This window comes from Aspergillus alliaceus, assembly GCF_009176365.1.
Source record: "Aspergillus alliaceus strain CBS 536.65 unplaced genomic scaffold BDW43scaffold_7, whole genome shotgun sequence".
Taxonomy (NCBI): Eukaryota; Fungi; Ascomycota; class Eurotiomycetes; order Eurotiales; family Aspergillaceae; genus Aspergillus; species Aspergillus alliaceus.
Window position 1 is genome coordinate 296,247 of NW_022474690.1, and position 15,508 is coordinate 311,754.

Sequence of the window (15,508 nt, forward strand, 5' to 3'; positions counted from 1 at the left end):
GTTGCCGATCACGAGCCCCTCGGGATTCAATTCAACTTTAGCTCGAATTGTTGCTGCTCTCTTACACCCTTTCCCTCGCCCAGATTAAAACCGCAATTAGCTCTTCGATAAGAGCAAATTGATAATTGGTCATGCGGTCCATCTTTTCGGTCTTGCAACGGACCGCAGCAACTTCATGGCAGCCGCCAATCGCCGCGTCGATTCGGGGTCCCCGGATGGCCCTTAAAGTGGACTCGATTTGCGCCAGATGTCGCCGTCAACAGATTCGCTTTTATAGCAGGCAGCTAGCTGATGACCCGCGATGGCTGTCGGTTGTGGATCAGCCTGCACAAATTGTTCGGACAGGTCGTAAACATGGACCGGGTCTCATTATTTTAGGTACGGTAGCAAGATGGCCAGACCAATAGCTGGTGAATTTTGGCCGGACGCTAATTGATGTATTCCCCAATATAGCTCTAATTCCTATTCTCTCGTTCGCGCTCGGGACTTGGCAAATCCAGCGTCTCGATTGGAAGACCAAGTTGATAGCAAAATATGAAGACCGACTTGTTAAACCTCCGCTGCCGCTGCCGCCACAAGTCGATCCGCACGCGATCTCTGAGTTTGATTACCGACGGGTCTACACTACGGGACGCTTCAGGCACGACCAGGAGATGCTGGTTGGCCCTCGTATGCACGAGGGTGAGGATGGCTTCATCGTTGTGACTCCACTCGAGAGGGGGGAAGGGCAGAGTACTGTCCTGGTCAACAGAGGCTGGATCTCAAGAAAGATGAAGGACCAGAAAGACAGGGCTGATGGTCTTCCACAGGGGGAGGTCACGGTTGAAGGCTTGCTACGGGAACCTTGGAAGAAGAACATGTTTACACCGGAGAATAGTCCGGAGAATGGAAAATTCTATTTCCCTGACGTTGAACAGATGGCAGAGTTTACTGGCAGCCAGCCAGTGTGGATTGAAGAGACTATGAGTGAGTCTATCTCTAGTATGGGGACCGACACGATCGACACTAACTCCATTAGTCCCGGACTTGGTTGAATGGTATAACAGAAGCGGCAAGGGTATCCCTATCGGTCGCGCCGCCGAAGTGAATCTGAGAAACAACCACAGCCAGTACATCTTCACATGGTAGGTTTTCGATGAATTACCCCCAATATCCTGCAATCGAAACTGCTGGCTTACCTTGAGTAGGTACGGGTTGTGCTTGGCAACATCAATCATGCTGTGGATGATTATCCGTAAGAGGCCTAATGAGGCAACTCGTCGTGTCCGTCAGAATGTAAATTGGTGATATCTGTCAACCTCTTTTTCTGTTTGCGACCATCGGTGGTGTTTAGTTTGCTTGGTACAGAATACGTATTATGTATATTATTCACGGAGGCATTGACAATCTCATGTCCTGTAACAGCTCCTTGGGTAAATGTTTCGATGCCAAAGAGAAAATGGTCGTAGAATTGTTAAGATGGCGTTGTCTAGCAGGTAGGCGGGTCAGCATAGCTAAAAGAAGGGGCATGGGGATTGTCCTAGCTCACCGTCTCATCAAGGTGGTAACATCGCTCTCGTCGATTGTCTTACGTCCAGCATGTGTGGAATACGCTGCCAAGTCTTCAGCGACTTGCTCAAAATACCACGATGTTGCTTGCTCAATGGCTGTCAGGGTTGCCTTGCTGATCTTCGCTTTAGATCCGGCCCTCGCTGGTGCAAACCGGGTGGCCAGCTTTTTAATCACTCCTGATGGCATATTGGGGATAGGAATGCCGTGCCGGGAGAGCTTCTTTTGTTTCCCCTGTACGATGACAGTGTCTTCATCATGCAACCCTCCACCGATGATCCCGGGACTTTCGCTCAGAGAGGCACGGGATGGCAGGTTGAGATCCAGACCAAAATCACCAGCTGTGATGCCGGCATCATCACTGTCATCTGACATTGGAGCTGTGTCCTGTGCCAGGTCAACGGGCGGAAGCTCGAATCCTTCGTCGTCGTTGAGAGGCTCGTCCATATTATTCGCTGGAGGCGGAGGGGGAGATGGAAAATTGAAGTCAAAATTGAACCTCCCAAGGTCTTCCGTATCTCCTCTGCATCTATATTAGCCAAAGGAGCCGCAGGTTAATGAGAGATACGCCACTCACCCTCTATCAAAGGCACCTTGACTCATCACAGTTTCGTCTGGGTTCTCCCTATTGTCATCATGCTCAATGCCAGTTTCATCATCTTCCGAGTCACTTTCTAACCGGGTCGCGTCACCGAAATTCTCACTCAGGCGAGGATTACCGAAACTCATCATAGACAATCTTGCTCTATCATGTTCGCTAGTAGCCCGTCGAGGGTATTCGACCGTAATGTCCTCTTCCTCAAACGCTAAAGAGAGCCTGGGTGGGCGCGGTTCCGGACTCGCCTCGTACTGTTCCTCTACTTCTTCTAAAGGCAAGGATAGTCGTGGACGTTCGATCTCCGGTTCGTTGTCAAGCTCGTCGATCTCATCTCTTTTGGGCTCTGGTTCGGGCTCCGGTTTCTCTTCTTGCGGCGATGAACCAATGGGCTGTGATACAGGAGCAAGAGCTAGCATTTGCATTTAGTATATATCTATCGCACTCATTGTATGCAAATAGCATGCTCATAACATAAAACTATCTGGATCACCTACCTCTACCGAGATTCCGTAGAATATCAAACGTCGTCTCCCTCTGCATCCGCCCGCTTTTCCTACGGTCACGCGCAGGTGTATTAGCCGCTCGGCGCTGCATCGCCCGTAATCCATGAGGCGTTGAGGGAGCCGCAGCGCCTCTGTTCCGTGGCGTTCGTCGCGACGGGGTTGCTGAACTGAGCCTGCTGGGGGTGAGGGGATACTTGGTATGAATGGGAAGACGCTGAAGCTGCAACAGACTACTAGTTAGCATGCACAAGTTTGCGATAGAGGAGGAATAGCGGACTCACTCCTGTCAGCGTTGTGTCTGCTATTGGAGTGAATGTTTCCGAAACCTCGGAGTCTCGCAGTGACCGGCGGCCACGCGGGTTAGGGGTTGTTGACATTGATGTTTTGTATGGGATAAAGTGGAATTGGATGATTCATCAAACTGGGTCAAGAGCAATCGTAAAGAGTTTAAAACCTGTTATTGAGAAAATGCGATGATGAGTGAAGACTTCAGCGCATGCCAATAATTCACCAGAGGGGTTGTTTTCAGAAAACGCGCGTTGACGGAGATCAAATCGATAAGTGAACTTGTTATCGATAAGCCGTCTGACTCAGCATAAAAAAGTTGCTGCGAATTCCAAGGTCTGATAATCAACACAGCTGGAACTCGACCATTGAATTCTCTTCTTGGGTTGTGGATCGGTCAAAGAGAGGACTAAGGGGAAATGCCTGCGGAAGCTGCTAATCCATCCGGCCTTTCGGCCAAACTTGACAAGAAGCGCAAGAGGCAAGCTGAGGAATCCTCGAAAAAGGCCAAAGCTGGTGTTGCGCCCAGCGGCAATGCAGATGGACCTAGTAACAAGAAAAGAAAGAATGGCAAACCTAAGCCCAACAAGAAGGGTGGAAAAGACAAGACAGAGGACGCTCCGCAGAAAGAGCAGAGGGACACCAAGCAAACTGAGACCAAAGGTGGGATTGATGAAGCCATCGGAAAGATGGACGGCCGCCTGTTGGCGGATCATTTCATGCAGAAGGCCAAGCGCCACAACAAGGAGCTGACAGCTGTTGAACTGAGTGATCTGAGCGTTCCAGGTACGTTGTTGCCCAGCTCCAAGTCTAGACTTTGCCCCTATGGTTTCACAAGACTGAGTCTAACGGTACAAAGAATCTTCATTTCTGGACACATCATCTTTCGACTCGCCCAGACAGCTTGAGAATCTTCCGGCTTTCTTGAAAGCTTTCAGCCCTAAAGGCTCTGATCTCTCGAAACCATCAGTAGAGAAAGGCACGCCGCACACCCTGGTGGTCTCTCCCTCCGGGCTTCGAGCGGCCGACGCAGTGAGGTGAGTTCAAGCAGATGAACTCTATGTATCGGGGATTCATCAGTACTAACTATTCCGTTACAGAGCTCTCCGTACGTTCCAAACTAAGGAATCCCCTATTGGCAAGCTTTTTGCAAAGCATATCAAGCTGGAAGAAGCCAAGCAATTTCTAGACCGATCGCGGTATGTTCCCCCTTAGTGCAACTCCAATGCCAGTAGACTAACTATTGTTTAGCATTGCCATCGGAGGCGGGACCCCTGCTCGTATCTCCGACTTAATTACTGCTGGTATGTATCTTGGAATTAAGTTCGTTCGTGTAGCAGGTTGAACAAAAACTAACTGCCGCAGGTTCCCTCAAGCTTGACGAACTACAGCGGATTGTGATTGATGGATCTTACGTTGATCAGAAGCAGCGTGGTATCTTTGATATGAAGGAAACTCATCTTCCACTTCTGCAATTGCTGACGCGACCTGAGTTTCGCGAACGATATGGAACGAAGGAAAAGCGAATCCAGATCCTCGTTTTTTAAGTACTTACATTGATGTATAATGTGGTTGGCGTTAACCAAGGCTTGGTGTTAATAATTTGCTTTCTGGACTTATTCTGGGTAGTGATACCGTACATGCAAATATCGGTCTACGTCCATACATACACTTGTTCCCGTATGAGTTTGCCGACAAGTGCAGATAAATGTAGCCTCGACCGTATGTATTCTATGTCGGGCTATCAAAGTCATGGTCAAAATTACCAATGGTAAATGCTCTCCGTGAAACTTTATATTCATGAGACGATGCTATTGTTGAGACTATATGCCAATGCTAACCCATATGCTATGAACTACCCACCCGGTATACGCCAGACCCTCTCTATATACATAACCCATAAATAAAATTGAGAAAAAAATAAAAAATATTGCAGCTAGATGTGTCGCCAAAAGGCCTAGTCACTGAAAGAGTCTCGCAATGCTTGGAAGGACATCGAATATGCAAAGGGACGATGATGACGACAAAACAAAATGGCAGAACTGAATGTGTGATCGCGTCAAAGGGTGTAATCATGTTTCATGATCAGAGGCAAAGCTAAAGCTATATGCAGGTGGAGATGGTATCAAGCGGCGAACAAGAACAAACCCGGAATCAGGAGAAGGAAAACTATGTACGAATATATGAAGAAAACTGGAGACGTAGGCCGCTCAGAAAATCTAAGCTCGGACTCGCCGAGCATCGAAGTATTTCAGATTGACTGCGGTATCGTTCACGCCAACAATGGGTGCTGCATCTTCAAGGAGCTCCCAAGGGCGTACTGGGTAGGGTCCCATAACACGGCCCCGGTATTGAAGGCGGAGGTGGCTGGCGACGCAATTAATGCCTTCAGAGAGTCCCATTGAGGTACCTGCAGGGGCTGTAGCAGGCGTTTGTGCAGTAGACAGACCACCCGGCAGAGCGCTCGACGGGGTTGGAGTTGGAGTAGAACCACCAGCTGCAGGTGATGGAAGAGAAGCAGGCTGTAAGCTATTTAGTGATGCTGAATCACTCATGGGGCCGAGAAGGTAGATAAATCGGGAGTCGTTTTGGTACTGAACGAAGGGAGGACATTTTTCTTTGAGAAAACGGGCGCACTGTTGCCGAGCATCATCTGGGAATGTGTCGATCAGCGAGGCTGCAACGTCCAACGCATGGGTCTGAAGCAGAATCCCTGGACAGGGCTGATAGCCCTGAGATGGTACGGGGTGAGGGAAATAGTCAGCTGCCGGGAAAAGTCGTATCACGCTGTCCGGAAGACGTGCAAGCGATATGCAAAGAATCGAGATCAGTAAGCGAGACTGCTCCTGCGGGCTACTGGGCTTAGGCGCCAGAGATGGTACGTTAAATGCAGCTCGATGTATCACAATCATCCGTAGTAAAGCAGAGAACCAGAATGCGAGTGCCCTCTCAAAGTTCGACCGGGACTGAAGTATTTGACTCGTAGTCGCACTGTGCTTATTCGTAGCGACATTGTTGAGATGGGTTTGCATGATGACAAGCTTGTGGAGTAGAAGGTCCATTCTCTCGACAAGAACAGGAGCCACAGATTGCACACCTCCATCAGGTACGCTGTAAGCAAGCTTCTCGATAATTGTAAGGTATAACTTCGCGGTCTCTAGAGACTTGGCATTATTGGCTGTGGTCGAGGGTCCATGGGCATCAAGATGTTCTTCAAATAATGGTATTGAAAAGAGAGCTCGTTCGGCACGCTCTCGAATCTAGAAAGTCAGTTTAGAAGGAAACCTTGAAGTGACCACAGCGTTTCCGTACCTGTCTTATTACATCTTGGCTCATCAGGCCGACAAAACCAATCCAATTCGATCCTTTTGAACGGGTATCTTCTACAGCGGCCTTGAACATCACATCTACGATACCATTTCCTACATTTTGACCAGATTCTGCGTTGAAAAGCATCTGGAGTTTCAACTGGCAAAACGGAAGGGAAAAGTCATCAGTCATACGGACGACCCTTTCAGCTTCGGACAATGAGGGTGGACCTTAGCGGCATGTTAGTAAAATAAGGACAGCGAGTTGATAATCACTTGGCTTACCAGCATGCGCGTCAAAGCGCAAGAGATGATCAAGAGCCCTCTGCAAGATGCTTGTTGATACCGAGTGCTTCCCAACAAAGCCTTGCAGACAGTATTGGGCCGTGACTTCCGGATTCTGAGTAAGAAGGATATCGAGTAATTTAATCGCACAACCTGTGATGTCGGGCTGTCCTGGAACGAGTCCAGCTATTTGCTCTTCCGAATGGGCGGACGCAACCGCATCGCAAATGATGTCAAGCGTTTCTTGGGGGTGCTTCGCAAAGAACTCATGTTGCGCAAGATGGAAACGGTATGTAACCTGCACAAATTAGTTAAGAGAAAGGCTCTAAAAGAACACAAGGGAAGATACATACCATATCAGCATATCTACACTGCTCTGACCCCGGTGGAACAAGAAGCTGAAGCAGGTCCACTCGCAATCCGGCCAAGTTAGGAATTACAGCAGCTACTTCTCCCGAATTCAACAGCTTTTTCACCAAAAACACAAAAGCATGTATAGTGACGCACCCAACTCCGATAAGAGGGGGAAGTATTCGAGACATAGGCTGAGTGGAGGATTTCAGAAGCCCACAAATCCATCGTATCAACATAGTGTCGAAATGCTTCGGATGGAAAGGCCGCACATAAGCTAGATACCTAGCGGTTTCATTTGCGGGCAGCTTTGCGGCTGCCTCACTGCTTTCCAATATCTTTATAAGGGAATAGAAGACTGTATCCATTGTGGACTCGTCCATGCCACCTCCAGATGAGAGAAGCTGATTCAACTTCTCCTGGAATGCAGGATCGACATCAGTGAGTGTTATGGGAATGCTGTCCGAGAGCGGGGAGGGGGCTGCTAAAGCTGATTTGCTCTCTATCCGAGTAAGATCCTGACGCAAGAGAGCCACGGTGTTAAATTCACTAGGTAGTCGGAGCCCTAGTTCAATGAGTGAAAAAAGCAAGTCCAAACTTGCAGTGCCTAGCCTCTTCAGACGAGCATATGACTCGACAAGACCCCTGAATAGATCAGATGTGGCACCAATTACACAGAAACAATCAAAATGATAGTTGATTGTATCGGCAACAGAAGCTAGGACAACGTCATCATTGCAGCGTGTAGCTTGTTTCAGTATATCTGCCAGCATTGAGAGATCACCAAAGGTCTCCAAGATCTCCCTAATCCTATAAAACTCATCGGGAGTGAGAGCAGATACACCTGAGTCAATTGCAACGGACACGCCGGACAATTTCCTAAGATTGTTAGCTGAGACAGCACCACTAGAAACCAGAAAGGCTTACCTAGGTGAATCGCGACAGTGCCCAGCAACTCCGCATCGAATCCACTGCCCGATTTCAGATTTGACAGCCCAAGTGGGGTTCGGCTGTGACGATTCATTGGGCATCGCACTGCCCATCTCAGCGCCGAAGATAGCGGGTAGGCGTTGAGAAATCGATAGTTTAAGCTCTGCGATCGCTGACTCCTCCTGCAACACCGGGATTCCAGCCTGATAGAGGAGCGTGTTGCGAAGATTGCGCATATGGTCCGGAAGTCGACTGGGAGGTAGTTGCTTTAAGAGATAGAGTTCGCCTGATGCGGCCTGCGAGCTGCTCGTGACACCTTTTGCCATCAGCCACTGCAGGTACCTACCTACAGAGAATGTCTGAGATCGGACTAGCTCCGAAATGATATGGTAGATATTCTCCATGTTTAATGTGCTAGTCATTCGAACCTCAGCAAGGAAAGGAAGGATATATGAGTCAATATCGACCCCAGATGCCTTCCACTTCCGCAGAAGGCGGACGCCAGTATATACACGGCAAAGACCATAACGGAACGGAGTGGCCGCCCACTCGAGAAGCTTGGAAATGAGAACAGCTTTATCTTCTATCGTCTTCAGGCATGCAACCGAGGCAGTTGAAATATCATGAGCGGAGCGAATAGAGTCAAATAACTGAATCACACGTTGTTGTGGTGATCGTTGGGTTGTCTCTTGATGATTCTTGGGTAGCTGCAGCCGCGAATTACGTTCGGAAAGATTCTGAAATATCGTTTTGTGGATATTGTCCTTCAAGTCCAGACAGGAAGAAATAAGGTCTTTGTGCTTTTCCCAAGAACTCGGAAGAACGGCTGACGAAGTGTGCTCGAGAACAAGTCTCCTGATATAAAGGGATAATCGATCCACGAGGGGCTGCAGGGGTCCGACATTTTCTGGTTGGGAGACCTGCCGTTGCATTAACAAAAAATATCAAAAACCAACGTCGGCACGCCTACCTGGCGTAACTTCTCAACCAGCAACTCGGCGAGCCGTCGCCCACGCTTCCGGTACCGCATGAGATTATCCCAATATATACCTAGCATCAAAAGCCAAACTGGAACTGTACTGACTGGCGCAGCCTCCAGTGAGGATAAGAACCATCCAAGGTACTGGTCGTGGTCTAGTAGACGCTCAAAGAACAAGCGAGCAGTCAAGCTCACCCTGTTTACTGTTAGAACACAAATCACACGAAAGCTGAGTGGAAATACGTACGCATATGTCATCTTCGTTTTCCATTGCGCAGACCCACAGGTACCTACTACACCTTCTAAGAAGTGCTGAACGGTCGTTGTCCAGTCACGGACCCATTTTGCTTCTAGGCCCAGCGCTAGTGTACCACTCGTGCCTTTTCTTTTGAACGCACGGATTTCGTTAGCACCAACACACTTTGCCAGCCACACAGCTCGGCCGACTGGGATGCCTTTGTTCAGGCATTGATCTAGAAGAGCCTTTCCCCGGATGCCGTGGGGAATCGTTCGACTTAACTTGCGTAAGGGGACAGACGGATTTGCCAGGTCACGAAGCCAGGCCTCGCGTTTGTTATCTGTTAGGGTCACCCGTGGTGGGGGTTTGAAGGTCGATGGCGCCGTAACCAGGCTATGGTTCTGTCTTTTCTCAAGAGCCGCAGCAAAAACGGAAGAAAGCATTTGCAAACCGGAGCGATGTTTCAACTGTGCGTATAACGAGGGTCGTGCGGTGTTTGACTCATTTTGAGACACCTGTGTGCGGTCATAGTGCCCCTGCTTTGCCGTCTGTTCGTTGAGGACATCTTCAGGGTGATTTCCAGTCCACGGTGAGAAATCCGCAACCTCTAAATGTTGGTTCCTGGTCAAATTCATTCCTTGTGTATACAAACCACCCGGCGGGGGACTTACTCTCTCCTTTAAGCACAGGTGCGACTGAAGGTATCTCAATACGATAGGGGGTCGTCTGTACTTCCTTCCCGGGCGAACAGGCTCGTGACGTTGAATTATTACTTCCCAACGACTCCGAGGGGGCATACTTCCAAGGCAAGCCGGGCAAAGGAGGCGGCGATGCTGGTTTTCCTCCCTGCGTGACAGCTGCCGCATCTTCCTCATTCCTCGCATTACTCCCTGGGACCTCTGATAGCATAGCCTGGAACGACCATACAGGCCGATTGCGCCAAGAGAGCGAAGGTTTTGAACCCCCCGTTCCTGGCGTACTTCTCAGCTCTCCACCGCTCCCCGGCGCAGGGCTCACATCTCGGGCGGAAGGTGCCGTAGGTAGATCCAACCGAAGCTTTTTTGGCGGGGGCTCTATTTCTTGCGCATCACCACCACTCGTTGTAAGGTCAATGACTGCCGGCGGTCTAGTTTGCGGCGGCGGTACAGTTGTCGGTAGCTTCTCGGGCTGAGGGTCAGACGGTCTCACGGTTTGAGATGCATCCACACGTCCAGAGCCGCTGGTAACGGCGCGCAGGGGATGACCCCACGATTGGACGCCGGCAGAAGAATGAGGTATCATCTCAGCTTCATGGTGTATCACCGCGCCTGAGATTGGTCATTGGAACTGCAGGATAGACTCGGTTCGAGCACGCGCAAACAATCGTTGAAGACTCTCCAGAGGAACGACCGAAAGAACCCCCTCCGAGCTTTGTGTATACTCTTCCTGCCAGTCCTCCAGAGAGAAGTCGGAAATGGACGGCAAAGTGGTTAAAGGCCGGGGAATAATCAGTGCAGACTTAGGAGGGAACGAAGCAGTCGGCCCTGAATGTCGCCAGGCACCCAAACGGATGATAAGGACGGGAAATTGATTGGGGAAGGCTGATTCCGAGGAACAAAAGGAAAAAGAACAGAAAGAAGAAGGAGAAGAGGAAGAAGGGTGATGAGATTGGGGGAAAAGCCGAGTACGGCGGACGATAGGGAAGATCTCCAGATAACGTAAGGACCAACTGGCAGTCCGTCTTTTTGGTTATGGGTATGAGTATGGAGGATGTATCCATACCGTCCGGAGTTGATGGGAAGTTCGTTTCCTAAGGAAGAGGGGCGACTTGGATTGGTACCGGGATGACGGGTAATTAACGATGGATTAGTGCAGCGTGGGTAACCGATCCATTACTGATGTATTACTGTATGCCGAATGCGTCTTGAAGCTTGAATATTGTACTTTTTCTTTGTTTAACCTTATTAGGAGTCTAAAAAAGAAATTGCACCATTAGATTGTGATCGATCATGTTTCTCCTATTTCTCTCTTTCTTTCTTTTCTTTTTTCCCGCATTCTTTCCCTCTCTCTCTTCGTGCTTTGCTTATATACCGTCTAGAATCTCATAATCACTAATCAAATAGAGTATGTATGTGTACGTATACGTACTAGAAAAGTACTAGATAACTACGGGGTAAATACTCTCTTTCCAAAGATATGGAGCTCTATAAAATTTACCCGCAAACCAAATAGTATAGATTCATGGATTATCTCCCATGTGCTCCATAGCTATTTCTTTTCTTTTCCTTTTTCTTTTCTTTTAAAGAAAAAATGAATAGAATAAAGGAAAGAGAGGAACGAAAGAAGAAAAAAAGAAAGCAAGGAAAAGGGATACTAAACAATTAGCAAATGACAGGATGAGATAATTGAAGACAATAATATTACCCAACTAAAAAAGGGTCATTCATCGGATTCTCCGGCAAATCAATGGGGTTCCTCTTGGCAATCAGATGATGGGCTCCATATTGCCCCATTCTTGTCCCAGATCAGAATCAGAGTTATCTTATGAACAATGATGAGTAACAATTTCCGACAGTGCTGGCATTGACAAAACCTTCGTCCCCCTCTGGAAATAGATCTTTTGACTCCGGAATCGGTTTCTGGGGCTGTATTCCCATGGATGAGTGGTATTATTGTTAGTATGTACATGTACTGTAAGTACGTATCTAGCATGCAGTGACAATGATTTGCATCCCATTCGGGATATCTATCGTCTGCATTGGCTACGATCTATCTAGTTCACCTTTAATACCACTTAATCTAGGACAATCCAAATTGCACCTTCAAAGCCCATCTTTCGCCTTTTGAAATATTCTCGAACCGTGTGTTTTGAAAGGTAATGTGTGGTGAGAAGGAGCCGCCGATCCATTCACACCGTATTCCGCCACTCTCTGTTTACTTTTAAGATGATCATGAACCATCAGATATTAAACTAGTTCCTCCTCCGCCTGACAATCCCCCAATGTGGCATGATGTGGTTGTCTGATTTACCTTCTCCTCCCCGCATCTCCACTTGTATATTTCTTCGTTGGTATATATGATTTCCCTCAAAAAAAAAAAAAAAAAAAAAACCTAGGGTTACCCTCAGACATCCCCTGTTGCAACCCCCCCAATCATAAGAGTTGAGTGTAACGGGATTAAAGAAGTCAATGCTCAGTCCGCCGCTGCGTAAGCCTTGACGCTGAAATCCCCGGCCATAGGACATTCGGCCCATGCCAACACCACACAGCATTCCTGACTGCAGTGCTACCTTGGCTGTCACGCAATTTACATACTTGTTTTACTGGTTGTCAAACATTTCCATGGTATAGCTGCATGAAGACAATGAAGTTTTAAGAAACAAAGCAAGTCTTCTGCAATCCCGATCCGCTATCATGTATCTGTGCCTTGCCTACTAGCATGTAAACTTTATGCAAGCATACTAGTAATATATTCAATCTGGGCAACAAGACATGGCTACCTGATAGACCACTACTTACTAGTACTAGTACCTAATGCTCGGACCTTCGCCAATCCACGGAGTCATTCGATATTGTTTTTCCGAGTTTGAGCCAAACTCGGTTTCCGTTGTTCCTTAACACTCGACTAAGCCGTGCTAGTGTTTTCGGCGATTCTTAATGTAGATCCAAATATTTTTTTTTTCTCTTGTCGCTTTCATGTTCTCTGCCTGAACCAGTCTTAACGAAAGATGAGGCAAGAATGAAGTAAGAAAAGCAGTTCCAGGAGAGTAAAAGGCCAATCCCTATCATAATACACCTACGGAGTTACTAGTACTCTAGTAGTACTCCGTGTGTAGTAGTACTTTCTAATGGTTTTTCCGACCGCGGGAGATAAAGAATTGGAGATAAAGACTGGCCAATAAACGGACTGCCGCTTTAGTTCTTGGCGTCAACGACCGCTTGGCTGGTGAGTTCATCTTTTTGACAGCATCGCAACCACAGTAGCACCAATCGTTCCCAAAATTAAGAATGGCGTCAAAAAAGGACATGCGGAGGTTAGACCTCGGTTTGTTAACCTCAAATCCCCCTCCAAACCGGTGTGACGAAAGCGCAGTCACTAATTGCTGATCTGATCTCCGACTCCAGCCATCCCCTATGTCGACCCGCCCGTCAGCAAGAACGATGCCGATATGTCTGGTATATAATTGATTTCCTATTTGAAGATCTTGATTTGAATCGCTTTGTTGACGGTCTGGCATAGGCGCAATGTCCAGCACCATGCCCATGGCTGCGGTAGGTTAACGTCTACATCGCTCATGGTTCCGCGCTGCAGGGATGCTGACATTTACAGTAGATGTTCACCCGTAATAGGTGAGATAGTCCATGTCCATCCATGCTACTAGGGATTTAATATCTGACAAACCCTTGGTACATAGGATGATCGGCTGGTAAGCTGCTCCCTGCCCGTTAATCGTGAACATGTCTTAAGTGAAACTCAGGGTCTCGTTCGTCTTTTCGCTTCAATCCTGGCTCGGTGAAACACCTGAGCAGAAGAGGACCGCGTCTACGCCGGCGTATATGTCCGTTTTCATGTCCCGTTCGTCTTCCTGTCTCCACATACTAAGACAAACATATGTACTAACTATTGACGTGGTTATAAAGTGATGGCGTTGGTTGTTGTACGTCTCAAGATTTCCTGCCAGTCTTTTCTTGCCTAATTGATTGGATTTGGTTCTGGTTCTAATTTATATCGCGCAGACATACTTCCCCATTTTTATGCCTCCGCCGGCCGCACGGGCAGGTGCTGCCACCACCGCCCCTTCCCCTTAAAAAAATGCCGACAGTGTGATCTATTGGGAGAAGTTTAATTGTGTGATTCGATACCCTCTATATGTCCCTGCTTGAAAGAATGGGGTAGGACAGTTTCGAAGTTAGGAATAATACCCAAAGTTCCACACGCCCATGTGGTGATGGATTTGCCACCTCCAGTGCATCACGATCACGTGGCATTGTATCAATAGTTACTCTAATACAACTCTTCAGTTTGCTTATTATCCCTGAGTTATGTATAGTTTCACACATCCCGGGGGTCCAAGCATAAAAAAAAATAGGGAACTTTCTGGCCACACTATATATAGCATACGTACAGTAATGGCAATATTTATGTACCAGTTTGGTCGATCATCTGGAAGCAAGCAGATGAGCAACGGGGGCTTAGTCACTGGTTCACCGCCTTCCCCCACAACGGCGCTAAATCGAGTCGCGCCCCTCAAAAGGCTCTTTCTCTTCCACAACCTTCTTTCTTGACAACCACCTTCACATCCAACGCTAAGCTCTCCTACAAACACTCGCGATCGCTAAACTTGCCCAGAGTTTTAACTCTCATCCCTCTCTTTCATACTATAACCGCTTTTAAGGGCCAGTTTCGAGAAAAGGCCGAGTTTATGTCCATCGAAAACCTCAAGACCTTCGGTAAGCCCATTTTGCCACCTCCCTTATTCGATCGGTGACTCCCCTCAACGCTTGCTTCCGCTCTGGACGAGTGAGGATGTCGCTACAGCAAGTTTTATCAGTGGTTTTGTGCCGCAGAATCAGGCTTGTGTTGCCTGCAGACGGCTTTGTCGTCGTATTGTGGCGCATGGCATTTTTGGCGGGGTACGTCCTGACAGCCTGAGGCTAACACGTGCTGTCCACAGACCCCTTCGCCGAAGCTGACGAAGACACCGGCGAGACCAAGCAGTCTCAAAATTACATCCACATACGGATTCAGCGTACGTCCTCCTGTCGCTACTTTTACTGTTTATTTATTATTCTATTTCTTGTCCTCCCCCTTGAACGTCGAACTGCCTCATTGTCTCGGAGACTGGTGACTCACACATTGTCAATACAGAGCGCAATGGTCGAAAAACCTTGACTACCGTTCAGGGTCTGCCTAAGAAGTTCGACCAGAAGAAGATCCTCAAGGTGATCAAGAAGAAGTTCGGTAAGCTACTTCTCTATGTTTATTATAATTTCAAGGACTACTGCTGACGGATTTCCAGCTTGCAATGGCACCATCGTCGCCGATAGTGAGATGGGCGAGGTGATTCAGCTGCAAGGAGATCAGCGTAAAGATGTTCAGGAGTTCTTGACTGACAAGAAGGAGGGTCTCGAGCTGGATGCCAAGACCATCAAGGTCCACGGTTTCTAAAGGAGACGCCACGCCCCGTTCCGATCCCTTCTTCCCAGTCTACTTTGCCCTCGGAGTGGTTGGATAGAAGGCATGTATCGCCTATCCTTCGTCTAACTCTGCATTGCATCGTCCGCAATCGCAGCATCTAGGTGGTTCGGTTAAGCCTCTTGTCTTTTACATTCAACTCTCGGTGTCCGGCAATTGGACTTGGGTCTGTCGTTATTATGCACTGTCTAATATGATCCCAACAATTGCGACGCGCGATTGATGGGAGCGGGCCTGTTGGCTCGACTGCTATACTCGGAATGGGATTATGACGGAACGAGGCGTTGGTAGATACCCAATACATGCATA

General features: G+C 48.2%; 5 protein-coding genes across 5 annotated transcripts; 3 read left to right on the forward strand and 2 right to left on the reverse strand.

Annotated features, from left to right (window-relative positions):
• The first annotated feature begins 27 nt into the window (after positions 1–27).
• On the forward strand, positions 28–1,243 carry BDW43DRAFT_225475 (cytochrome oxidase assembly protein SHY1). The gene is made up of 3 exons (XM_032039454.1): positions 28–378; positions 454–966; positions 1,019–1,243. Exons 1-3 carry the CDS (start codon positions 132–134, stop codon positions 1,126–1,128), a joined length of 870 nt encoding a protein of 289 aa, XP_031903649.1. The 5' UTR covers positions 28–131; the 3' UTR covers positions 1,129–1,243.
• Positions 920–3,241, reverse strand: BDW43DRAFT_266119 (uncharacterized protein). Its single transcript, XM_032040842.1, has 5 exons — positions 2,931–3,241; positions 2,641–2,869; positions 2,126–2,555; positions 1,529–2,071; positions 920–1,468 (listed from the first exon to the last, which is right to left on the reverse strand). Exons 1-5 carry the CDS (start codon positions 3,024–3,026, stop codon positions 1,369–1,371), a joined length of 1,398 nt encoding a protein of 465 aa, XP_031903650.1. The 5' UTR covers positions 3,027–3,241; the 3' UTR covers positions 920–1,368.
• Positions 3,242–3,248: 7 nt separating this feature from the next.
• On the forward strand, positions 3,249–4,600 carry BDW43DRAFT_225498 (uncharacterized protein). Its single transcript, XM_032039455.1, has 5 exons — positions 3,249–3,720; positions 3,794–3,971; positions 4,035–4,133; positions 4,186–4,238; positions 4,300–4,600. Exons 1-5 carry the CDS (start codon positions 3,354–3,356, stop codon positions 4,479–4,481), a joined length of 879 nt encoding a protein of 292 aa, XP_031903651.1. The 5' UTR covers positions 3,249–3,353; the 3' UTR covers positions 4,482–4,600.
• Positions 4,601–5,153: 553 nt separating this feature from the next.
• On the reverse strand, positions 5,154–10,306 carry BDW43DRAFT_307832 (mediator of RNA polymerase II transcription subunit 12; the record flags this gene model as incomplete). The annotated part of the gene is made up of 8 exons (XM_032046330.1): positions 5,154–6,194; positions 6,247–6,473; positions 6,528–6,825; positions 6,881–7,757; positions 7,806–8,728; positions 8,779–8,983; positions 9,035–9,632; positions 9,697–10,306. The coding sequence occupies 8 exons, from the start codon at positions 10,304–10,306 to the stop codon at positions 5,154–5,156; spliced, it is 4,779 nt and encodes a 1,592-aa protein (XP_031903652.1).
• A 2,705-nt stretch (positions 10,307–13,011) lies between these two features.
• On the forward strand, positions 13,012–15,172 carry BDW43DRAFT_297850 (SUI1 family translation initiation factor; the record flags this gene model as incomplete). The annotated part of the gene is made up of 9 exons (XM_032044461.1): positions 13,012–13,048; positions 13,129–13,179; positions 13,244–13,275; positions 13,337–13,353; positions 13,482–13,579; positions 13,645–13,665; positions 14,679–14,753; positions 14,873–14,965; positions 15,024–15,172. The coding sequence occupies 9 exons, from the start codon at positions 13,012–13,014 to the stop codon at positions 15,170–15,172; spliced, it is 573 nt and encodes a 190-aa protein (XP_031903653.1).
• Positions 15,173–15,508: the final 336 nt, after the last annotated feature.